General features: G+C 33.1%; 4 protein-coding genes across 9 annotated transcripts; 2 read left to right on the forward strand and 2 right to left on the reverse strand.

Annotated features, from left to right (window-relative positions):
* The first annotated feature begins 2414 nt into the window (after positions 1-2414).
* LOC101504140 (ABC transporter G family member 20) lies at positions 2415-5111 on the forward strand. Its single transcript, XM_004493856.4, has one exon. The coding sequence runs from the start codon at positions 2659-2661 to the stop codon at positions 4897-4899; it is 2241 nt and encodes a 746-aa protein (XP_004493913.1). The 5' UTR covers positions 2415-2658; the 3' UTR covers positions 4900-5111.
* Positions 5112-9516: 4405 nt separating this feature from the next.
* Positions 9517-12820, forward strand: LOC101504459 (serine/arginine-rich splicing factor RS2Z32). 6 transcript variants are annotated; one of them, XM_073365628.1, is made up of 8 exons: positions 9566-9646; positions 9868-9884; positions 10019-10143; positions 10881-10920; positions 11080-11175; positions 11760-11965; positions 12094-12195; positions 12294-12820. In XM_073365628.1, the coding sequence occupies exons 3-8, from the start codon at positions 10037-10039 to the stop codon at positions 12634-12636; spliced, it is 894 nt and encodes a 297-aa protein (XP_073221729.1). In that variant the 5' UTR covers positions 9566-9646; positions 9868-9884; positions 10019-10036; the 3' UTR covers positions 12637-12820. The 6 variants fall into 6 exon arrangements, with proteins under 6 accessions (XP_004493914.1, XP_004493916.1, XP_073221729.1 ...); XM_073365629.1 differs by having other exon boundaries at positions 9571-9646; positions 12097-12195; XM_004493857.4 differs by lacking the exon at positions 9868-9884 and having other exon boundaries at positions 9517-9646.
* Positions 12821-15882: 3062 nt separating this feature from the next.
* LOC101505652 (uncharacterized) lies at positions 15883-18608 on the reverse strand. The gene is made up of 4 exons (XM_004493862.4): positions 18293-18608; positions 18011-18186; positions 17034-17232; positions 15883-16302 (listed from the first exon to the last, which is right to left on the reverse strand). Exons 1-4 carry the CDS (start codon positions 18372-18374, stop codon positions 16079-16081), a joined length of 681 nt encoding a protein of 226 aa, XP_004493919.1. The 5' UTR covers positions 18375-18608; the 3' UTR covers positions 15883-16078.
* Positions 18609-21462: 2854 nt separating this feature from the next.
* LOC101505977 (protein ALUMINUM SENSITIVE 3) lies at positions 21463-22934 on the reverse strand. The gene is made up of 3 exons (XM_004493863.4): positions 22524-22934; positions 22080-22325; positions 21463-21969 (listed from the first exon to the last, which is right to left on the reverse strand). Exons 1-3 carry the CDS (start codon positions 22824-22826, stop codon positions 21658-21660), a joined length of 861 nt encoding a protein of 286 aa, XP_004493920.1. The 5' UTR covers positions 22827-22934; the 3' UTR covers positions 21463-21657.
* Positions 22935-24840: the final 1906 nt, after the last annotated feature.

Raw genomic sequence — 24840 nt, forward strand, 5'->3', positions numbered from 1 at the left:
AATTATTACTGAATTCTTTTTATTATTGTTGCACTAATGTCTTGGTGACAAAATATTTAATTCCAAAGTAACCCATAATTCCTTAGTGGGTTTAAGATTAGAATTAAGCCTTAGAGTACATGAATTATCTTATTAAACTATTGTATTTGCAACTAATTTAATTGGTTTCATGACGTGTATCTATCATTAAACTACAATATCATGAATTTCTCACTTTCGTTTCAAAATACGAATCGTAGAACATTTTAAAGTTGATCAAGCAATAAAAAAACATTAAGCACAGAGTGATAAAAATAATTCAATAAACTCATTCATATAACTAGATATCAAATCAGAAAAATAAGGGTTTCATCTTATTTCACTCATCCCTAACAAATATGGTTTAGTTGTATATAAAAAAGATAGAGTTAGTTATATATAAAAAAGATAGAGATTAGAGAAGAATTACAAGAAAGATTCATGAACGATTCTTGATAAACTGCTCAAATGGTGTTAAAACAGTCGTATTTGAGTTTTTCTAATAGGACAAAAGACTCTAAAGTTCCCAATAGCAAAAAATATTCCTAAAAAATGATAAAAATGTGTTTTAATGTATTATGATGCATGACACGATCCCCAGACGCGCTTCAAGCACAATCTGGCAGAGGGGGTGCAGAAACGCGCCCCAGGCGCAAATTTCGCGCTTCAGGCCAAATCCTTTTCTATCTGACTTATACTGCATTTATCTTCTCTTTTGAACCCAAATTTGGTTCCGATGTCTTCATAAAAATTGTAGCTATAGATCTTAACTTTCATTTACTTAGTTTGACTTCAATTGGACATCTATAACTCTATATATGGTTGAAATACTCCATATATGTCATGTTGATTTTTCACCAAAAGCCAGCACTGCACTAAAACAAAGAAACAACGCAAAACTATAAAAAAAAAAAAAAATCTACTTAATTAAGGAAATAAGAACATAAACATTTCATTAAGTCCAAGTACTAAAATCAACAAAATATATCAAATAACTTCTTAAATCTCTGCATCTTTAGATTTGACAAATGGAAGAATCTAATATTAAGATCTCCTTGCTAGATTCATTTGCATTTAGGTTGTTGGAACCAATAACTTTTCTCAGCCCTTGCTAAAGGAGTTATACTTTTTCCAAAACCCTTGTCTTAACTCAACTTAGTGCTGGTTTGTACCACTTGGAAGATATTGGTGGTAATACATCATAATCTTTTAAGAACACCCTTTTTTCTTACAAAGATATATATTACCAAATGTATATCGATTTTGAAAGTACTAATTAGATGTTAGATTTGTGATATTAGATGATTAATTGTTAGAGTTAATCCAATTACGTATAAAATGATTATCAAAGTCGGGATGTTTAAGCCATGCACCAAAAAATTTAGAGTAGTTGCGTTGGGGAGGAAGTTGACTATTATAGAACTGAAGCCAAAGGTCATGATCAAATGATGAGATAAAGAGATGAATAATCGAACTATTCAGAAAAAGTTTCTGCCACAAAGTATTACAAAGAACCCTATCAAGTCTCTCTTGTAGTTGGATGTGCATCCATGTAAAATGATAATCAAAGAAACCAATATTAATTGGATTGTAGTCCTAAAAGTAATTAGTAAAAGCTGTTGCAGAGATCTAAATCATAGGAGCACCACTTAATTTTCATTAAGCTACATAGGTATTGTTGAAATCCCCAACAATACACTAAACTGAATTATTTCATTTAATAATTTGTTACAAACATTGAATTATATCAATTTAACATCTTCATGAGATATATAATAAAGCTTGTGTGAAACATCTTATATAATCTCATTCTCACTTTATATAGTCTATATTCCCACAAAATAAGTTGTAGTGTGTAGTTGAGTAAAAAAAAGTAGTAGAAAGTATGCAAAAGACACTCTAATTAAAAAATTTAAAGAAAATATTGTTGCACTCGTGAATTTACAATAATATGTACTTATATTTTACTAATACCATAATTTTGAATTTAAACTCAAATTTAATTACAAATAGTGCAAGTAAGTTGTCACCCATATAATTTAGATATGTATACATAAGGCTTTGAAAATTGAAATTGATTAATTGTTTTGGGTGTTACAAATGTCACAATTATACGCTAGCTCTTACATTTTTGTATTTCAATTCACCTTATATTGAAACTATATTACTAGTATTTTGAATGAAATGAGATGATTTTGTTGGTATAAAAGAAATGTATAAAGGAATAGTAAAATTGGTAGTCATCACTCATCACCATACGATACAATAATAAAAGAGTACTAGTACTAATAATATTGGTCTACCCAAAAAAATAAGCTTTGGTGGTCAAACGTTAAAATTATGAAAATTTAAGATGACAGTAATTAAATGAAGGAGTAAAAATACCAGTTATATAGCTAGGTTAATTAGGCTAGCAAATAATGTCACAACTCCTCTTACCTGCACATGCACCTGCTAATCCAATCCTCCTAGTTGAATTAATTAAGCAACGTGTGATGTTGGAGTTGGACTATTGAATCACCAAACAGTGCCCACTACTCATCTCTCACCTTTATATAAGAACTCCATTCATTCCATTCTCTTCAACCAAGTTGTATCATGCATCTCTCATGAAGTGAATATTCACTCACCCACCATGCAATGCAATTGCAACCTATGAACAACATGCTTCCTTTCTTCAACCAATCAATGGAGCTTGTTCAACTCCCCAAGCCACTTAGAACCAGAACCCATCTCTCTCCTACGCTAGGGGAACTCCTCAAACGCGTCGAAGATGCTCAAAACGACAGCACCAATCCTCAACCACATCATGTTCTCGACCTATCCTCCTCTTCCTCTTCCTCCACCACCCTTCCACCACACCCTTTTTTCCTTTCTTTCTCAAACTTAACTTACAGCGTCAAACTCCACCAAAAGATGACTTTCTCCCCACGCTTTTCCTCTAACCAAAATTCCCAACCAACTGATATTCCCGAAGCCGAAACCAAACCAAACGGCACCAAAATTCTCCTAAACAACATATCCGGCGAAGCAAGAGACGGAGAAGTCATGGCAGTTCTTGGTGCAAGCGGCTCCGGCAAATCAACACTCATCGACGCACTCGCTGATAGAATTTCCAAAGACAGCCTCAAAGGAACAATAACTCTAAACGGCGACGTTTTAGAGTCCAGTCTCCAAAAAGTAATTTCAGCTTACGTCATGCAAGACGATCTTCTCTTTCCCATGCTCACCGTCGAAGAAACTCTCATGTTCTCCGCCGACTTCAGACTCCCTCGATCTCTCTCAAAATCAAAGAAGAAAGCACGCGTTCAAGCACTCATCGACCAGCTCGGTCTCCGCTCCGCCGCATCAACCGTAATCGGAGACGAAGGTCACCGCGGCGTCTCCGGCGGAGAACGCCGCCGTGTTTCAATCGGAACAGACATCATCCACGATCCAATCATTTTATTTTTAGACGAACCAACCTCCGGTCTGGACTCGACCAGCGCATACATGGTGGTGAAGGTGTTACAGCGAATTGCTCAAAGCGGAAGCATCGTGATCATGTCCGTTCATCAACCAAGCTACAGAATCCTCGGTTTACTTGACCGTTTAATCTTCCTCTCTCACGGTCAAACCGTCTACAGCGGTTCTCCGGCGAACCTCCCTCTCTTCTTCTCTGAATTCGACCATCCCATACCGGAAAACGAGAACCGCACGGAATTCGCACTTGACCTAATCCGCGAACTCGAAGGAACTCCCGGAGGAACAAAAAGCCTAGTGGAGTTCAACAAATCATGGCAGTTAAAAAACAAACCAGTGCCACCTTTAAATAACGGAGCGAAACTGTCGTTAAAAGAAGCTATAAGCGCGAGTATCTCAAGAGGGAAATTAGTATCAGGAACTAACGGAGCAAACGGAAACGGAAACGGAAACGCAACGGATTCAATTGCCACGTTTGCAAATCCGTTTTGGATTGAAATGGCGGTTATTGGAAAACGGTCTCTAACAAACTCAAGGCGGATGCCTGAATTATTCGGAATCCGTTTAGGTGCAGTTCTTGTAACCGGAGGAATCTTAGCTACAATCTTCTACCGTCTCGACAATTCTCCAAAAGGTGTTCAAGAGCGTTTAGGTTTCTTCGCATTCGCCATGTCAACAACCTTCTACACTTGTGCTGAAGCCATTCCCGTTTTCCTTCAAGAGCGTTACATTTTCATGAGAGAAACCGCCTACAACGCTTACCGTCGTTCCTCCTATGTTCTCTCTCACTCCATTATATCCCTCCCTTCTCTCATCTTCCTCTCCTTCGCCTTCGCCATCACCACTTTCTGGTCTGTCGGACTCGCCGGTGGAACATCCGGTTTTCTCTTTTACTTTTTCACTATCCTAGCTTCCTTCTGGGCAGGAAGCTCCTTTGTGACGTTCCTCTCCGGCGTCGTTTCACATGTGATGCTAGGTTTCACTGTTGTGGTTGCTATTTTGGCTTATTTTCTTCTCTTCAGTGGATTCTTCATAAGCAGGAATAGGATTCCACCATACTGGATATGGTTCCATTATCTATCACTAGTGAAGTATCCTTATGAAGGAGTGCTTCAGAATGAGTTTGATATTCAACCACCGAGGTGCTTTGTGAGGGGGATTCAGATGTTTGATAACACGCCGCTTGGCGATGTACCGGGGAGTTTGAAGGTGGAACTGTTGAAGAGTTTGAGTAGTACGTTGGGGATTAACATAACGAGCTCTACATGTGTTGTTACTGGAGCGGATATACTGAAGCAACAGGGGATTACGCAGCTTAGCAAATGGAACTGCTTGTTTATTACTATTGCTTGGGGATTCTTCTTTCGATTCCTCTTTTACTTGGCTTTGCTATTTGGAAGCAAGAACAAGAGGAAGTAAACGAGGATTTTATATATAAACTTTTATTAATTTATTTATAATTCTACCTCCTATATAAATTCTTGTGTAATAATAATCAAATCCAGAGTGTAGAAATAGTGCAGCACCACAAAAACTCTACCAATAGCTTCTTGTGCTTTTCTTTTCTTTTTAGAATGTTGTAAGTGTACTCATTTACTTTTTCAGTTGAAGTAATTTATTTATATCTCTAATCTTTTCTTGCTAGTTTCGTTCCTTAACGTTTGTGACTATTCAAAATCATTTTGTTTAATTAGTGTAATACTAGCCATTCACAATACGGTTGACTTACATCAGACGAGTTTGGTCGAGTCGCACCTCTTTGTCCATATCTCTAATGAAAGTTAAAAAAAAATATAGACAAATAGGATTGGGGTTGTGGATGGATAGGGGTATTATGATAACACGCATGATGAGGTGAGATTGTTAAATGTGTGTGGTGCAACTACTAGTGGCCAATTAACCAAAATATGTTTTAGGCCTAGCTCTTAGAAAATTTTACCGTGTAACCCTAAAATTTGCTCTCTATCTCAAAAAAAAAAAATTAAAATGCCAAAAATATCCTTAATTTATTTTTTTTTTTTTTACTTTTTTAGTAGGTTCCAGTTTTCCAGTAACTTCCAAAATACTTTTAATAAAATTTTTGGTACACAATATGTTTCCGAAAAACTTTTTTTAAGTTTTCCGGTAGAGAAGAGAAAAATTGTGTATCGAAAAAATTAATTGACAAGTTCTCCGGTACAAAAGTGGCTTCCGGAAAACTTCATATACAGGTTTTTCGGTAGAGAACAATTTTTTGAAATTTATTTTGAATTTTTTTTGAAATTTATTAATTTTTTTAAAATATTAACAGATATGGATAAACCACTACTATTAATGGATAAAACATGCGTCGATACTACAAATATTTTTGACAAATATCAGGTATAATTTATTTTATTTCAGATATTTGATACAAAAGACGCTGTTGTTAATTGGGCAAAAGAAATCGATATAAAAAATAAAGTTACTGTTATTATTTGAAGATCAGATATAAAGACGGGAGAGAAAGGAATGAGAAATAAATTAATAGTAGGTTGTGACTAACGAGGAAAATACAAGTGTGCTACTAGTTTAACTCAAATTTCAACAAAAAAGTGTGATTGTCCTTTGAAGCTTAGATCAAAACCATTGAAAGATAGTTCAGGGTGGATAGTTAAAGTAATTACTTGATACTTTGGAGGGGCATACATATGTTGGACGCTTATATGAAGAAGAAAGAAGAATGTTCATGATTTAACAAAATAAAATGTTGCACCGAGACACATATTACTCTAATTGCAAGACCGAGATAAGAGTAATGTTACTGAGATCTCACAAATATATAAACAGAGGAGTATGATTCAATTGTACGTGAAAGGTAATAGAACACAGATGCAACATTTATTCAAGTTAATAGAAGATGCAAAATATGTGTGTTTGAATAGAAAGCGTGAAGACTCCGATGTTATGAGAGATATTTTTTGGACGCATCCAAATTCAGTGAAGTTGTTGAATTTGTTTTTGATTGTGTTGATTATGGACAGTACCTACAAAATCAATAAATACAGAATGCCATTACTTGAAATTGTTGATATAGCATCAACAGAGAAGACATTTGTAGTTGGATTTGCTTATTTGGAATGTGAGCGGAAAGAAAACTTTTGTTGGGCATTAGAGATTTGTTACACAAAATAAATTTCCTCAAGTAATTGTGAGAGACAGAGAGCTTGCGTTAATGAATGCAGTTGGTATTGTATTTCCACATGCTGATTGTATTTATTAGATCGGTTGCCACGTGTTACCCAAAACCCACATACGGAACTCGTAGATGCAATGTCATTAGATGAATCTTAATGTTTTAAAATTCATATGAAATCACTTGTTATTAATTAATTTTAGTTTTTTTCGTTCGATTTTATCTAGTAATTAATTCATTTTATTTTTCATCACAAACAATTTAAAGTAACCGACATAACAATAACACGTAAAGTAACTGACATAAAAATAATTAATAAAGTGTTCATAAAAAGTAACTGACATAACAATAACGCATAAAATGTTCATAAAAAGTAACCAACATAACAATAGTTCATAAAAAGTGTTACTACTAACTAGTGCGACTACGTGATAAATACAAAGTTTTGTAAAAGTGAATATACAACTCATCATCCGAACTAGCTTCATGTTCACTCAACCCCTGTTGTATAAGATCATCGATTTGCTGTAGGATAGGTGTCGGCTATGAACTAGAAACATCTACACTGGTGGGCGGTACACTATAATGTGGGATATGTGGTACACCATCTAATTGCATCGGTAGTGGATGAGACACCTGATAGAACCACTCTAAATATCCATCTTCACACTTAGATGGATATGTAGCTGGACGAAGCTGGTGAAATATCTTCGTCACTGATGTCACATATCCCAATCATTCTGCATCTACATCAAATAATCTAGAAGGATCTGGAAGTGGCGGTAAAGGAATATATTGGATATATCCTACTAAATTGTCTCAAACACCTCTATGGCAGATATTTCACTACAGTGCTGCATAATCGGAGGTGATCAGTATAAAGCATAATATCATCAAAAGGAATGACACCCCTATGATTCTCCCATGATCTCCATATAATATATGCATGTGTCAATGCATCAATAATACACCTGTATTCATGGACCTTATGTTTGCCTTGTTTGTAGCACCATCTATTCATTCGGGCAAAACATTCCACGTCAGCACCCTTGTGACCTCTATTACAAATATTTGGAAAATATTCGTAAATCCAACATTGTTGCAAATAAAAATAAATATGTTAATGATAAATAAACAATTAATATTTAATACTAACAATTAAATATAAAAATAAACATAATTAAAATAATTAACATAATTTTTAATAATTAAAATTAAATAAATAATTGATACTTGAAGCAGCGTCATATATTCACTTAGCTGTTTGGTGTTATAACAACATGCATATGAGATGTAGTCATAAAACACTTCAAGTGCCGCATTACCCCATGCATATTTATCTGTACCGTCTAAATATCTGAATAAAGGAAGGTACTTCGCATCAAATAGAGTATGACTCTTATCAGCGAAAATAGTACTCCATACGAAATTAAATAGATATGCCCTAGCAGCACATTCAAATCTCTATGTTGCACACTGCCATCTGAAGACCTCTTTCAACCAATCCAGACTATAGTGCGCACCTCTAGTCTTTTTGGTCTCCTTCCATATCTCTTTTGTGGTCACTCCTAATAGAGTGATGACAAGATTACATGTCGTTACTCTATCTACATTGGGTGGACTGTAGAACTCACCCCTAATAGGCAATCCTAGAAGATTGGCAACATCATCCAAAGTAATCGTCATTTCACCAAATGGTATGTGAAATGACGATGTCTCAGAATGCCATATTTCAACAAACGCATATATCAGGTTGTTGTCGATCATCATCAAACTACCCCGTTGTAATGGATTCAAACATGACAAATTCACCCAGTTCTCTATGGGTCGCGGAAGTACTGGTGGAGTAAATTGTTGCATTTTCTTTCCATGCGCAACAATTTTCAGCAATGGTCGCTCATGTATATAAAGAATATATATGACATTAAAATTAAATATAGACCAAAAATAATAATTAATTTAAATATTTTTAATGCAATATAAGTAATAATTAATTTAATATACCTCACCAAACCATAGTCTAGTTGAAACATGGTGACGATATCGTGTAAGGACAAACAAATCATAAGGTAATCCAGGATACCGTGTGAGCTCACCAGGTTCCTCAGCTCCATCATGCCCCTCATCCATATGCTCTCCCTGCTCATGTACATCCACCTGCTCATGTACCACATCCTCATCATGCACTATAGAAGGTTCCTCCTGCTAATGCATAATCACGTATGAGATAAATCCATGATCATGATGTCCCTTATCATCGTCTTCAATTATCATCCGTCTTCTTCTCCTTGAAGCTGTCGGTCGAATCCTCTCTAGGGGATTCATCGCGGACGATGTAGAAGTATCAGTGTCACATGTAATTCATATGATTTTTTCGTCTCTTCCTCGTGCGCCTACTGAAAAATTAAAAAATTAAAAGAAATAAATCACAACTTATTATAAAATTATAATTAATATATATATATATATATATATATTATATATATTGAGCATCAAGTTTTCTGGAACAAGACTCTGTATCAGAGAAGTTAAAAAAAGTTTTTCGGAAGAGTCTTTTGTACCGGAGAACTTCAAAAATATTTTCCGGTAGTGGCTTCTGTACCGGAGAACTTCAAACAAGTTTTCCGGAATGTATCTTGTGTACCGGAAAACTTGTAATCAAGTTCTCCGAAAATTTGGAAAAAAATCTCGCTCTTGAGTTCCAAAAATCTTGAAATGACAAATGGTAAATTTTTTGAACTTTTATTATTTATACGAAGGTAAAAACATTGTTTCATTTTTAATTTGGGGGTATAGATATAGTTAAGGGGTATGGGGTAAAATTTTCTAGCACTTATTAAATGATTGTACGGGCCGTATCCATCCGAAGCCCAGTAAGCCCAATTTCATTCTCTCATATAAAAAAAATGAAATCGAGACATGCGGTAGAGCTATTGGTATAAATAGTGAAACGAACGACAAGAAGCAGATCCACTTTGAAAGGGTTAGGTTTACGGCAACATACTCTCGGAGGTACCATCCTCTTTCTTCTCTCTATTCCCTTTCTTTCCAATCCCAATTCAATTTTAATTGTTCTTTTTAATTTTGTGGTTTCCTTCGGATCTTGTGATTGAATGCATCTAGCGGTCAATTGATTCTCCCTTTAATTTTTTGCAATTCCCAATTTCAATTTTGTCGGTTAGTTTGTTTTTCTCTGATTTTGGGTTTAAATTTGGTTGATTGATTTCAATTAGATCCAGACATTATCAAGGTTCGTATCTAATTTGTCCCTGTTGTTTTTTGTTTATTAATTTCAATGTATTCTGTATTATAATTGTTATATCCAATACCATGAATTGTTATGCCCTTCGATTAATTACTCAATTTCTGTTATTTATTTCACAGCGTAAGAAGATATCAACAATGCCTCGCTACGATGATAAGTATGGCAATACCCGCCTCTATGTTGGTCGCTTGTCTTCACGAACTCGTTCCCGCGATCTGGAGCGGGTCTTCAGCAGATATGGGAGGTAATTTCAATTTTTTCATCGAATTCATTTTTGTTCCATCGACAAGTATCGAACTTGGTTATTGCTCTATGCAATCTTTGCCTTTTCTTTTAATTTTGTATGCGAAACGTTTGCTTCCTTTAACATGTTTGTTCTATACGTGTGCCACGTTTGCTCATGTGTCCATGGGATGAATGACTTCATTCAGAGCCGCGATCCGGCAAGAGTTTTTTTGTTGTATTGTGTATTGTCTTGTTTAACCTGCCCAATTGATGTATGGAAAATTGATTATTGTGTCCCCTTGATTTATTTATCTTGGTTGATTTGCAAAGGAGCTTAGATTAGTGATAAGTTGGCTTGGGGTGTCATCGTTGTCTTATACCGAAAATTAGGGGATAATATACAGGTTCTTTCCAAGCTTTGTATTGCGCTTGGATTTATGTTGGTTATTCGTCATGTTATGCGTGGGAACCGCATCCCGTAGGTGTCATTTTTAACTTAAATGATCTTTATGAAGGTTTCTTGGGTTTTGGCAAAACCCGGAGGTCTGTGGTGGGAGGGTGGCCTTGGTGGAATTGGTGAAAATTCCTGCCTGAGTGTTGACTTTGGCGATTCTTTCTGTAATGTTATTGCGTGTTTTTATGGAATTGGCAACAATCACAAACTGGTGTTTAGTTCGTCTTTGAGGGGCGAAGTATCATACAGTTCCAGTAGTTAAGTAATGATGGCCTTACTGTTTATGGAAACCATTTCCGCAGAGTCCGAGATGTTGATATGAAGCACGATTACGCCTTTGTTGTAAGTTATCATCCTTTCCCTGTCTACTTTTCATTTTGATTTCTGCTCATTGCTTTGCTCAAAGGCGGCTTCTAGTAACTACTTGGAGGAGTTCAATTATAGATTATGGTAAGATTTTTGTGTTACTTTTGTGGCGTGTACCTTACATATTTTGAGCAGGAATTTAGCGATCCCCGTGATGCTGATGATGCAAGATACAATTTGGATGGTCGCGACGTCGATGGAAGTCGTCTTATCGTGGAATTTGCTAAAGGGGTAGGAATTACTTCCCATCACGATTCATCTACATAGATTTATCTGTTATTTTAAATTTATTTCTCATTTATTATTTTCTAGTTTTCAAGGGCTTGTTTCCTTTCGGTTTCAACGTTCCTGTTTCATTTGGAAGTGCTTGATCCACGCATGTAGCTACATAATTTATTGGCAATTTGCAATGGCTTTTTATGCTTGTGTTGGCTGCCATTATATATAATTATGCCTTTTTCATCATTTGTGCTTCTAAATTCATTGTTCTCACATTTTGGCAAGTAATTCTGTTATTTGTTTCAAATTTGAATGTATCAATATCAAACAATTTTGATTAGAGTGTAGTGTTCTAAACTCCTTGAAAACTGTTAGCAGACCTTCATGGTTCATTATTGGTATTGTATTGTATTGTCAACCCTCCTCTTGGAGTAATTTGCATCAGTATACAATGATGTTGGTCTGTTGAGTTTAATTTTGGTGGCTTGCTACCTCACCCTTACTGTTTGCTTAAATATGATACATAATATCTAGTGGCCTTTTACCCTGCCATTCTGATCATATTGCTATTTTTCTTTGGGTTTCTAATTATTCAGGTTCCTCGGGGTTCCCGAGATTCTCGCGATTCTCGTGAATATTTGGGTCGTGGTCCACCTCCTGGATCGGGACGCTGCTTTAACTGTGGCATTGATGGCCACTGGGCTCGAGATTGCAAAGCTGGGGATTGGAAGAACAAGTGTTACCGCTGTGGGGAGAGAGGTCATATAGAAAAGAACTGCAAGAACAGTCCCAAAAAGTTGAGGTAGGCCATGATGTTGAGTTTCCAAACTGCAGCTGTCTTTTTATTTTGGCCTTTGACATGTTCATAGCAACATTGTTTCGGATGGATTTTGAGCCTTCAACTGATAATTTCAATTTGACTTGTATTAGCAGCAGACATGCACGTAGTGTTTCACGTTCACCAGGCAGGTCACGTTCTCCTAGGCGTGGCAGAAGCAGGGATCGAAGCTACAGCCCAGCCCGCAGCTATAGGTCAGTAATTCTAATCTATGGTTTCCATATTATTAAACATTATTGTGCTGTAATTCTTTACTATTAAGCTGAACTTTGGGTGCCCTTGTTCTTTCCAGCCGATCAAGATCCCCGGTCAGAAGAGACCGAAGCCCAATTCCTGAAGATAGATCACGGAGTCCTCAGCCCTCCAAGTCAAGGAAGTATAGTCGATCTCCTGAAGGCAGTCCTCAAAAGAGCACATCTCCTGGTAATGATAGGGTTGTCGCAACCCAAGATGGGTCTGATTATAGCGATGGTCCTAGAGTGAAGAGTAGGAGCCCCTCAAGGGACAACGATGATAGCCCTAAGGCTAATGGCCGCAGCCGCAGCCGTAGCCGTAGCCGCAGCCGCAGCCCCAGGGATGATAGGAGCCCCATAGAGGAAGATGATGACAACCGCCGTCACTCACCATCACCTTAAGAAGTATTTTTCTTATAAATCACTCAGGACGTGGCCAGGATATTTATATGCTTTGTTTTTTAAATGCACAATATCTTAATTACTGCACAATTATTTTAAAAAACTGGGAATTGATGCTTATGGTTATGAACAACGGTTTTGTTGTATGTTTATTTTTAATTTTAAACCTCTGATGGTTGCTACATTTGTTATTTCTCCTAGAATATATGTGACCATTGTTTCTAGTGTTGTCGTAATTTAAAATGAAAGTGATTTTGTGAGAAACTTTTTAATCTGCATGTTTTTTGAACAGAGCACGTGTTCCTATTTCTTAATAGTAATGAAAGTTAGTGTTATTATGAGAAAAAAGTGGTTTGATCGAGTCTTTAGCTGAATACATGGTTGTTTGGAAGGCCATTTATGTAGCTAGTTGTTGGTCTGTCTCTTTTGAGAAGATGTTGGGGAGACGTAGAAAAAGCTTTATGAAAAATAGGTCTTTTGAAAGAACTGAAAAGGATCCAAACCATTGTTGGGATAAGTTTTTAGATAGCGTTTGTGGAGTTTTTTCTATTCTTGAAGCTCACAGGTGAAGATTTTTGCTTCTTCCCCGCTTGTTTTTGCGTCGTTTATTCTGTTATTTACCTTCATATTCAAGTTTCTACGCTGCCACACTGGTAATTTTTCTCCATTTCTTCACTTGGGTTTTGATTCATTGCAGTAAAGTCTTCAACTTTGTCTAATTTGAAAAATCAAATATGAAACCCTTTCAGATTAAGAAGCCCTAAAAAAACATACCAGACCGCCACTTTATAATAATTTCCTCAGTTCAAATTTGCATTTCTTAAAAGATAATAAAATAGACTTTTTCATTTCGGATGTTAATATTTTCGTTTAAGCATATACTAAGCTTGGTGATTTTCTTGATAGTTGCGGTTTATTAGTAAAGGTTGTTGTAAACAAAAAAGTAAAGGAACTTGTAATGTCTTCGTAGATTAATGACATTGTTAAAGTTTCCATAGATTAAAACACATTCTTGCATTAAACTAAATATATCAAATTTGTTACATTGGTAGTAGTATAAAAACTGTCAAGAGAGAGATTATAATTGCACACTATGATATGGCAATTTGTGTAGGGTATCGTATCTAATGTCCCTACAAATTGTTTCGGACCATGATCCCTAGTTCTTACAAGTTAGTATAAAATCTGTCAAGAGAGAGATTCGAGTCTAATAATCTAATGTATTAATATAGACATAAAATTCATTAGAATGGCCTAAGGGGAACTTGTTACTTTCATGATTTTAGATATGATAGTTAATATGACATGCATGAAGTAGTCAACTAGTTTCATTCTTAATTATTAGAGTTAATTTTACAAATCTACTAAATATTAGTTCCCGATTATATGGAAAAGAAGTAAAAAAATCATAGTTAAAAGATAAAAAAAAAAACTCAATTACAAACCTAAAAAATTTGGGTTAAGTGGATTCTATAGATCTATTTTTTAAAATTTTCGACAAAAAAGTTTGAAGATTTTTTTCTCATATTTTTTTATTTGAGAAAAAAATTGATTTTTTATTAGAAAAACAATTTCAAATTTTTTTCAAGTTTCTTCTAAAAAATTTTCAATTTTTGTCATGAAGTTTTTTTGAGAAAAAAAAATCAATCTTTCTTTCAAAAGAACTTTTTTGTTGATTTTTTAAGAATATTTTTTGATACTTTTAAAATTAATAATTAAAAAAAATCAATTTACAAAATATTGATTCCATGAATTTCCCTCATTTAGGCCTATTAATATTGATCCTATTAATAATAGATCAAAATTTTAAAAAATTTCAATAAAAAATATAATATTAAAAGATTTAGTAGACAGATTTTTAAGAAGGACTTTAAATTTTAAGGCTTAATTTATGGCTCTATCCTTATCCTTAACTAATAAATTTCATTGGAAGATCTGTTGTGAATTATAACTTATATGCTATGGAAAAAACAGCTATCTCTTTAACTTCACTTGAATTTCTGTCGTTGAAAATGAAATACATAACAAAGGTGGTAACTATTATAAAGCAAAAATAAATATTATAGTTTATTTGATTCAATCGAATAGAATAATGTTTTATGGGTGTTTTTTTTCTCACTTTCAATGTTCTTAAATATATAAAAATACAGATTTGAAATGATCAATCTAAATGTACAAAATCGAGTAACACATCTTTGAATTAATTAATCTAGACAAAATATATGTTCCTTTTTCATTCCCTCAAAAGAAAAAATTGAGCCACAACTAAAATTAAAAGGCCAATTTATGGTGAACAATATTTTTTCATTTCTTTACCATAAATTGTAGTTTACATTAAATTGTTCACCATAGAGCGTGGAACGTCGAGGAAGATTTAGGCCAAGTTTAAAAATATTTAACTCACTCATCCAATCAAATAATCAATAAAATTCGAGGTAAAGCATATTTAAAAAAACAACTTATAATATTTTTATATAAATTATTTTAATATAGATGAAATACTTAAAATAATATTTTAATATAAATTATTTAAACCAATTTTTTATTTGAAATTTTAGTTTTAAAATTCTTTTTGAAAATATTATAAAAAAATAAAAGACTATAAAACTTATTTTTTTTTTTAAATTCAAAAGCAAACCCGACGAAAAAAAAATCAATTTCTTTGTTTTCATAAATCCTAGGGAATACAAATCTATTACCCCAAAAATAGACTTCACACTCCAGTCTTTTTATTAATTTATTGTTCTTTTCTTAATGACTTGTGCCAAATAGACTCAACTTGTCAATCATCTTATTAAGATGCATCTATGTTGACAAGGACTTAAGAAGTATTTATGAATTTTTCAAAGTCCAGACCAGGATTGCCCGCAGTCGGTTTCTATTGTCCAATCTCTATCAACGGCATTGGTCCTTCATCACACTGGTACTACACGATTACTAGCACCTTAATGTAATGTTTTTGTGGCCTCTACTGGCCGTGGTTTACTGACTTTGTCGATGATTGATTTTCCCCGAGGAACCTGACTGATCCCCGTCAAAGAACCTAACTGACCATCTTTAGTGGGGTCTCCTCTCCCAACCATAATTTTTCATCCACAAAGCTCAAACCCAAGGCCTTGTTTAAGGGATCCAAGTCTGATTCTACTTAGACTAATATAATATTTGTATAATGCAATCTTAAATCTCATTTAAACAATGGAAAATTCAATGGATTATGGAAGCATTTGTACTTGATTGTTAGGGCAATTCTGTCGGAATAAGTATCAAATATCCATATAAAATGTGTAGTCTGTACAGGTGAATATAAACAGTAACATTATTGCTGTCCACATTAACAACTATCTCCTCTAGTGAAAGTTGCACAACAAACCAGAATATATTTTCATAAACAAAATTGTGTGAGGTAAGCCTACTGTACAGGAGGGAATTTGTACACCTATCATCATATCATTGTGCCAAGGCCGAGCTCATCCTCAAGGTCATCTCCTTCTTCAAACAACTTCAAAAATCGAGCCTGATCCTGCTCTCTTTTCCTCTTTTGCCAGTACTTATATCCACCCACGGCTCCCACAACTACTACAGTTGAGACCAAAATGGTAAGCAAAATGATAACTCCTGTATGCATTCCCTTTTCTTTATGATTGTCCTCAGGTGCAGATATAGTCACTGTACATATGAACACAATTAATTTTTTGCAAAATATAAAACTTTAGAGATTAGCAAGTATACGCGTATAGATAGATGTAAGCATACCCCAAAAAAAATTAATTTAGAGCTTTGTTCAGCTGTAAAAGGGAACAAACTCGAGCATGGGCGCATGGCCCATAATTTTCAGATCACACGGACAAAATAAATCAACATTGAAAAGAAAATACTTTCATACGTCAGATTATAAATTAATAATATTGACAATATTCAAGTCCTATCCCAATAGGTGAAAATGATACCTAAGGTTATAGTATCAAAGATAATTAGCACACTAACTTGAATGTTAGGATAAATGAGCTAATGTACCTTCTCTTCAATCTATATATTATAAATAATTCTCCTTCCAGTTGGTTACAAGGAAAAAATTTAAAATATATATTTTCCCTTAGAATCTTAACAAAACTGTCTGCTATACTAAATTTAAATACTTACACAGAAGTATCCTTTGGTGAGAAACTCCTATACAATAGATAATTAAGGATATTCAACACTATTTTGAGATAACTGCAATGAAATGTGTGTACCATAGCAGAACTAGATATGGGAACAGCCATTAACCAAATTTGAAATTAATTTCTTTTGATAAACTTAATAATAGTTATAAGGGCATCAGCAAAGTAATCTGCAAAGACAAATAGCATGATAGCAGTAAAAGCAATTTCGAAGGGAAAAGGTTGCAAGACACTCACCATTAGTAAAAGGTAAGCATTCAGGGCACAACAAAGTAGCATTAAATTCTTTTTCCTTGAAGTGGACATAGTTGCCATCGGGGGCAGTAAAATCAGAAGGACACAGCTCCCACTCGTCAAATATATCATCAGAAAGAATGCTGTCTTCCTCATAGAATCCACATCGCTTGCACTTTCTACCTATAAATTCAGTCAAAGGCTGGAAGCACAAAGCAAATTCTCAGTACTCAATAGTTTCTACTTGAAACTACAAATGCCAACCCACTTGAATTTCATACAACTATAATTCAGTTTACTAAGCCAATCAGCTAGAGTTGAAAGCTGAAATTGAAACTGAAATTCCAAATGTTACTTGTAAACAACATACATATAATAAAATCAAAGAAGCTAGCTGTCTAAATTAGAAAATAATAATTGTTTGGCCATAGAGGCATGTGATTTAAACGCCTATTTATCACATGTCTTACAGTATATATACTCAATTGGCGAGCCAAGTATCAGTTAAGGTTGAATCAATCGGAAGTATCAAGTTGAAACCATGGCTAGAACAATCTTTAGTCAGGCTATACTTCTAGGCTGCCAAGCCCCTTACCTCCAAGAACCAAAGGGTTAAGACCAAAAACACATAGACTCAATTGGCCAATTTTAATTCTCAATGGTTTGACTTATTTGAGCTTATCTACTAGGAGAAACACTTACGAGTTTGTTTGCCAAAACATATGGAAACAACTTATATATCTATAAGTTGTTTTCAATTAATTTTCATAAGTTATTCATGATAGGTTATGAAAACAACTTATATAAAAGCATTTTACTTTATTTTACCTTTTGTTGTAAAAATAGCTTATGCATAAACTCTTATGCTATAAGCCATTAAATGAGTTGTTTATCCATACAGAGCCTAAGTAATTCAAGGAAAACCCCAAAAACAAAAGAGGAGCAAAAATGCAAATTAACAGTAGTAATAAGGTAACAACCTGCCAAGACTCTTCTCCCTTAAAAACATAAAGAACATGTTTTTTCTTAACATCAGGTAAAAGGGTCTTGTTATCCCCGCTGCATCGAAAATAAACAGTTGGAGTGGCTCTTAACCACTCGTGCGTTGTGAATATCTCAATGGAACTTAGCGTCACCACCGCGGAAAACACCAAACCTGCGAAACCAAAAATAAAAAAAATAAAATTCAAATTTCATGAAAATTGCTTCAGATACATCAATATGGTGAACATGAAAAACAAAGGAGCTGTGTTGTTTTGAACCTGGAAAATAGGTGAAGAAGAATATGAAGGAGATTAAGAAGAGGCGAGAAACCCTAGAATTGCGTAGATGTCGAAAAGACATGGAGATAGGAAGAAAACGTGAGTATGATCAGCGATTGATGAAGGATTAACATACAAATGCAAAATTGATTGAATATTGAAGAAATGGATTCAGAGAATGGATCGGATTCGAAGGCGTTATTGCACGTCTTTTGATGGATGTTAAACGACGACGTTGAAGTGCGCAAAGAGGGATGACTGGGTCGAATTCGTAAGTGCTTTAATGGACCAAGCTAGCTTTCGAATCTGATGTGGCGCGTAGTAAGAAATAAGAATAGGTATTTATTTTTTGAAACTGGCCTAGTATTAGTAACAATGGGTTGCATTACATATTTACTCAATTTATTTTATTTACTTTTCTTAGTTACATAAAACTTTAATTCCGACTTACGTTTCATGTCGACCAGATGAAACAAGACGACTGAAGTGAAGAAAAAACAAATATTTTATCTTTTTAATTCTTTTTTTTTTCCCTATTTAAGATTTATTATTATTTCTTTCTAAATCTTTCTCCATCTGTAATTTTCTATATGTCAAAATGTCTAAAATTTTCGAAGTCCATTATTCATGAATATCGCTGATTAATAACAAAAATCAAATTCACACCGGTTATTATCCTTACTTCTTGTGCTTCATATCATTGCTAAGTAATCAAGCCAATTGCTGTAACCATTCTTTACTTTTTTTTCATTTAGAAAAATGTAAATATTTTATTTGACAAATAAAATATAAGTACTAGATAAGGCCAGGCTTTATTTAAAAGCCTATATAACGAAGAAAAGTTATGTCATAGGCCACGAACAAAACAAAAAAACATTTACGACCTACCAAACTATTATACTTAAGTAAATATAAATAATGTTTATTATTATTACTGCTATTATTAGTATTATATATTTTGAATTCTATATTAAATTATAACTTTACTAATATTTTAATAATTTAATCATTTTAGTTTATTATTATTTTAGATATTTAAATAAATTATTTTAAAATAAATTTGTAGTATGATATCATATTAAATCAAATCTTTTAAAATATCATATTAAATATAGAAAAATATGCTAATTTTACAAATATATTATTTATAGTATGCATGTATATTATTTATTTAAAGATAGTAATATGAAATAAATTTTTAAGTAGACTTATTAGTCATACTAGACTTTTATAAATATGAGATTTAAGCCTTAAAAAGTTAATGACATATCACAAGTAAGATTTATGTCTTAAATTCTTTGTAGAGCATGTTCGGACTTAGCCTAACTTAGTTTTCTTTTTCATCATTCATTGAAGGGGGTGATTTATGGTCAATTTTTGACTTAAAATCACCCCTTTAAATCATTTTTTCTTTTATTATTATTTAAATAAATGATTTCTATTTATATTTTAATTTTGTATTTTTTTTTATTTTGCCGTCTTAGTGCGACTTTATTTTATTTGTTGTATTGATTCAATGTTATTTTGATTTTTCATTTTAATACAATGTTTCTTTAATTAAAATTGACATATTAATGGTAGATAATTCACAAAGACAATCTGATCGAAAAGATGAAGATATAAATAATATCTTGAAAAAGTGGTTGGAGAGCAAAGAAGGACATAGTTGTACTGATTATCTTAAAATGATGGTCTTCATCAAAACAAAATATTTTTTTTCTTTTTAAAATAATGGTTATAAACTATTTCAATCATCAAATATTTTCCTAATCAATTTATAAATAAGTATTAAGTGATTAATTACTATGAACTAGCACTGTATTTGTTTTACACACACACACATATATATATATATATATATATATATAGTAATAAAATTACATCATATATAATATTTGTTTTACTTCAATTATATATATATATTATTAGTGTTAAAAGTATCATACTATTGCAACCAACTATATATCTAACATTTGAAGTAGTTATAATAAAAATTAACTATTTTTAATGATAAAAAAAGTGTAAATATAAATGTTTCTTTTATAAAATAAAACACATTGATGTCATTTTGTTATATTTTGTCCAAAAATATTTACAGATATCAATATTAATATGGAGAGACATCGTTGAAAGCATCTGTATAACAAAAAATTATTGTATATTCAAGATTTTTGATCCTAAAATTATATGTATTTTTTATTTTGTGAAAATGAAAATCTTAAGAATAGTCATAAGAAATCTTGAACTCAGCCTGGATACCAGAGGCCCAGCTGGGCCAGGGAAGCAATCCACTAATCCAGCAAGAATTAATACTGTATGACCATAGGTTCATAGTGACGTTTTCAATCATAAATTGTTGTCAATCTGGGACAGTTTAGTTTTGTCTTTATTGTGGTGAATCTAATACTAATGGATACCAGCATTGAATTAGATGCTTTCATTCTGCACTATAGATATGGCATGTTTCAACTAGAATAATTTTTAATCAAATTTTACTCCAACTTTGAATTATTGCTAACATATTTTAACAGATCTTCTTTAAGTGAATTTTAAAAGTTTTATTTAAAATTTGAGAATTCTATAGAACTTCTTGCCTATAAAACATGTTCAACAGTTGATTCCTCTGTTCTCTCAATGAGAATTTTAAAGGCATAGATATTATTTTTCTCAATGCGAATTTTATCAATTTTAATGTGGCAGAAACCCCATGTGGCGTTTGTTAAAGGCAACATAGATACTACCTTTTTCAATGCAACCTAATCAAGTGGGTATTGATTGTGCTTTAGAGATGAATTTAGTTTATTAAGGGAACAAAACTCTTTGGATCTAGTCTATCCTAGAAGTTAGGATTTGTGAAGATTATGGTTAAAATGTTTGGAGCGATGATTGACGAGTTAGTGTAGGAGATTACTTTCTTTATTTTATTTATATTCTCATATCAAGTTTAATAAAAGATAAGCTAACAAGACCGTTAGTTATCTTTAATGTTTGCACTCATTCTTTTATTGATACTCTTACCATGTCTTGAACACTTCATTTTTAGTTAAATATAGTAGACTTTTCATTTAAAAATTATGATGTCATACTTTATACTTGTTATAAAATAATAAAATCAAATCCATTTTTACCCTCTTGCATTTATCATATATTTATTTTGTCAAAAAAAAAAAAAAGAGGAAATCTTGGGTGTCATAAACCCAACACCCTATTAAACTTAATATAATTATCTAATAGTCGCACAACAAATTAAAAATGAAACTAATTAATAAAATATACATGAAGACTTGGCTGCATTGAGATTTGTTTGAAGGTTCGAAATAAAGTTGGGTTGAATTAATTTATGAATGAATAAAAATTAATTCAAATCAAGTTGAGAAGACTTTGGTTTCCAATTGGTATGCCTTGGTGAAAAATGCAGGCCAACATAGGTATGTAGCCATTATGCTACTAATAGTTGCAGCTCCTATCATCATATTCATGACCACAATTTGTAATTGAATGGCTTCCAAAGGTGAAGCCCCTCCCATAATGAGACCAGTCATGGCCCCTGGAAGGGATATTAGACCCACTGTTTTTGTGTTATCCACTACAGGAGAAAGTGCTATGACCAGTGCCCTTTTCACTTGTTGATGTGTTGCTTGTCTCGGTGTTGCACCAAGAGCCAATGCAGTCTCAACCTATAATAACAAAAATCCTTCATTTATGTCGTATCATATATAAATTAATAGTAGTAGCAAGTTTAGTCATGTGGTCTGGGTTGGAACATGAAGAAAGTTTTAAGACATACCAAGTTGATTTGTGCTTTAATGTCGTCTCGGAGTCTTTTCATGGTAACTCCAGTGACTGTCATTGAATTCCCAACCATCATGCCTGCAACAGGAATGATATATCTGGGAGTGAAAGGGAACACGCTGAGTGCTACTAACACAAACATAGTTATCGCAGTTCCTGTTAGAATTGAAGCCCCTGCTACATATTTTCCACGAGGTACTTGTTTCGCACGTTGACCCGCAGTATAACCAGCAATAGACACCTACAACAACAAACCAACTTAATTATATTCAACAACTTACATAGTAGCATTAACTGTCAAAACAGATAAACTAATTACATCATTTATCGATCCCCTGAAATCTTTGATTGTATGTTATTCTACTAAGACCAATTGCTCAATTTCAATCAAAATGTAATTTCCAAAACAAAGAAAATGGGAATTAAAAATTGAACAGACCATGAAAAGGTATGCAAGGAGGATCCATCCAGAATTATCCTGGTTGAAAATGAACTGCAAAACAAAGCCAATGATAGAGAGTTGAAGAAAAGCTCTAAGAATGGAAACAATCATTTCCACCTCAAGACCAAGTTTCTGCGAGAAAGACAATCCCACGGCAAGAAACACCACTGCAGTGGCGCACACAGGTTTCACCATACCTTTCAGAAACTCAATCAACCATGACAAATCCATGTCCACAGAAGGGACCTGCTGCAACGTGTGGTTCTGTGATAACATGTTTTTGAGTAAAATAGATTCCATTGTGTTGTGGTGTGGTGGTGGTGATGATGAGGCTCAAAAAGTTGCTTTGATGAGAACAAATATATATATATATGCCAAAAAGGTTAAGGCAGAAACGCCCTTCCCCAGAATGTGATTTGCCTGCTGGAAGTCACTATTACCCTTGCCTTGTGTGACACAGAAATGGATTCTGTAGGATTTGTCTATTTCTTGGTTACTTGTCAATCATTAATTATTCTCATTAATCACAGATTGATGGAAAGAATTCAAATACCAAAATATAATGTTAGAGAGTATCTGGATTAGAAGGTCAATGCTTCTAACCTTTATTTATTTATTTATTTATTTTTCATGTAAGTGGGTGAAAAACCTAATGTTAAAGGTTTTTATTTTATTCACCTTGTGTTAAAATTATATACTTTAAATGTGTTTTTTCTTATTGATTGACTTTGTGTTAAAATTATATACTTTATTTAGAATAAAAATAAAATATAGGAAAAAATAAAATTTTAAAACTTAATGTATCTAGTCTAGATTTTAGGTTAGATACATCAATCATATACTCTATTTGCCGTAATAACTACCACAATTTTAAAAAAGAGTGTCATTTTTAATTTTTATGATAACTTTAATTGTTTGAGTAAAAAAAATGCAATTCTAAATTTTTTCCTCTATCAATTATATCATTTAATTAATATTATGTGCATAGACATTTAATAGTGTAATTGAGTAAATGCATCAATTTTTTTATTTTATTTTATGTAAACTATCAAATACGACAATTATTATAAAAATAGAATAGCATTACTAATATTTGATTAATAAAAATAGCATTACTAATATTTAAATGAAATAAACCGTTGACAACACTAACTGGACGTACGTACGACCAAGGACGGTATAACGATAACGAGTAATCAATTGGGTTGGATCCTCTCCAAGTCTCCATCCAATGTCCTAATTGACTATTCAGTATTGTCCTCGTACGGCGCACGTTAGTGAAACTTTGACATTGTTGCTTTTTAGTTTTGGCAGTTATGATCTATAATGGGCATGCGGTGTCCCACTGTCTATGTACGTGGCTGTCCTCTTGTGGTTTAGGTACACACAGACAGGCACATGTGCTTACCACTCCTTGGCTTTTATATATCACATGTGCTCTTGTAGTTTTAGTCTCTTCATTTTTTATTCCTTAATTTTACTTCCATTAGTTATATTCAATTTTTTATATTAGTATTTAGTTTCTAATATTAACTTTAGTTTAGTCTACGTTTTATTTAGGATCGGTGAAATTATATTTGTCTTCCATTCACGAAATTAAGAAGAATGATGAAAGCGATTATGTTAGACGAGGAAACCATTGATGTTAAGTTTGATTATCCTTCATTTCACTTCTATTTATTGGTTCTTTTCACAAAGGGTTTAGACTTTTTGTATTATGGTGTCTATTTGTGTTAAGATTTTTTTTCTTCGTGTTTTATTATTCATATTTATTTATGTTTTCTTCTCTTGTGATTGTGTTGTTTTTGAATTGTAAGTAGTAAATAGTAAACTTGAGTGTGTGACATCATAGGAAAGGATTTGGTGATTTTGTTTATATACCATGGTTTAAAGACAAATTGGGTGTGTGGTTCAGACTGGTAGTCCTATTTTGAAGTTGTAGATAACTTGAAAGAATGTGAGTAGATTCTATGTGATTTTATGACATTGCAAAATTGTATGAAAATGTGCATCATTTTTGTTGTGCATTCACTGCCACATATATGATTGACGACATTGGACTTCTTGCTAAAGGTTATAAACTGAATGTCACGACTGAAAGTTAAATGTCGTGACTCACGCACAAGTTATACTTATAGTATGATAAATTTATCAACTAATTTAACAAATTAAATAAATAAATAGTTCTAAATAACTATTTCGAAAAATATATAATTTTTTTTTGAAATTTCAACGGAGTATCCTTTATAATTTTAATATTCTCAAATTTATAAAGTCCATGTTAACAGTCTTAATTCAGACATATTTCGAAGAA

The sequence above is a fragment of the Cicer arietinum genome, chromosome 3, assembly GCF_000331145.2.
Source record: "Cicer arietinum cultivar CDC Frontier isolate Library 1 chromosome 3, Cicar.CDCFrontier_v2.0, whole genome shotgun sequence".
In the NCBI taxonomy this organism is placed as follows: domain Eukaryota; kingdom Viridiplantae; phylum Streptophyta; class Magnoliopsida; order Fabales; family Fabaceae; genus Cicer; species Cicer arietinum.

What these genes read in the sequence shown, in the direction of transcription:
- LOC101505977 (XM_004493863.4), bottom strand. Translation starts at nt 22,826, where the DNA reads ATGGAATCTATTTTACTCAAAAACATGTTATCACAGAACCACACGTTG. An exon ending in TCCTTGCATACCTTTTCATG is followed by an intron (nt 22,326 to 22,523) that starts GTCTGTTCAATT and finishes TTGTTGTTGTAG; the next exon opens with GTGTCTATTGCTGGTTATAC. An exon ending in TTAAAGCACAAATCAACTTG is followed by an intron (nt 21,970 to 22,079) that starts GTATGTCTTAAA and finishes TTGTTATTATAG; the next exon opens with GTTGAGACTGCATTGGCTCT.
- LOC101505652 (XM_004493862.4), bottom strand. Translation starts at nt 18,374, where the DNA reads ATGTCTTTTCGACATCTACGCAATTCTAGGGTTTCTCGCCTCTTCTTA. An exon ending in AGGGAGAAGAGTCTTGGCAG is followed by an intron (nt 17,233 to 18,010) that starts GTTGTTACCTTA and finishes TTGTGCTTCCAG; the next exon opens with CCTTTGACTGAATTTATAGG. An exon ending in ATGCTTACCTTTTACTAATG is followed by an intron (nt 16,303 to 17,033) that starts GTGAGTGTCTTG and finishes TCATATGTACAG; the next exon opens with TGACTATATCTGCACCTGAG.
- LOC101504140 (XM_004493856.4), top strand. Translation starts at nt 2,659, where the DNA reads ATGCAATTGCAACCTATGAACAACATGCTTCCTTTCTTCAACCAATCA.
- LOC101504459 (XM_004493857.4), top strand. Translation starts at nt 10,037, where the DNA reads ATGCCTCGCTACGATGATAAGTATGGCAATACCCGCCTCTATGTTGGT. An exon ending in TCGTGGAATTTGCTAAAGGG is followed by an intron (nt 11,176 to 11,759) that starts GTAGGAATTACT and finishes CTAATTATTCAG; the next exon opens with GTTCCTCGGGGTTCCCGAGA. An exon ending in AGCCCAGCCCGCAGCTATAG is followed by an intron (nt 12,196 to 12,293) that starts GTCAGTAATTCT and finishes TGTTCTTTCCAG; the next exon opens with CCGATCAAGATCCCCGGTCA.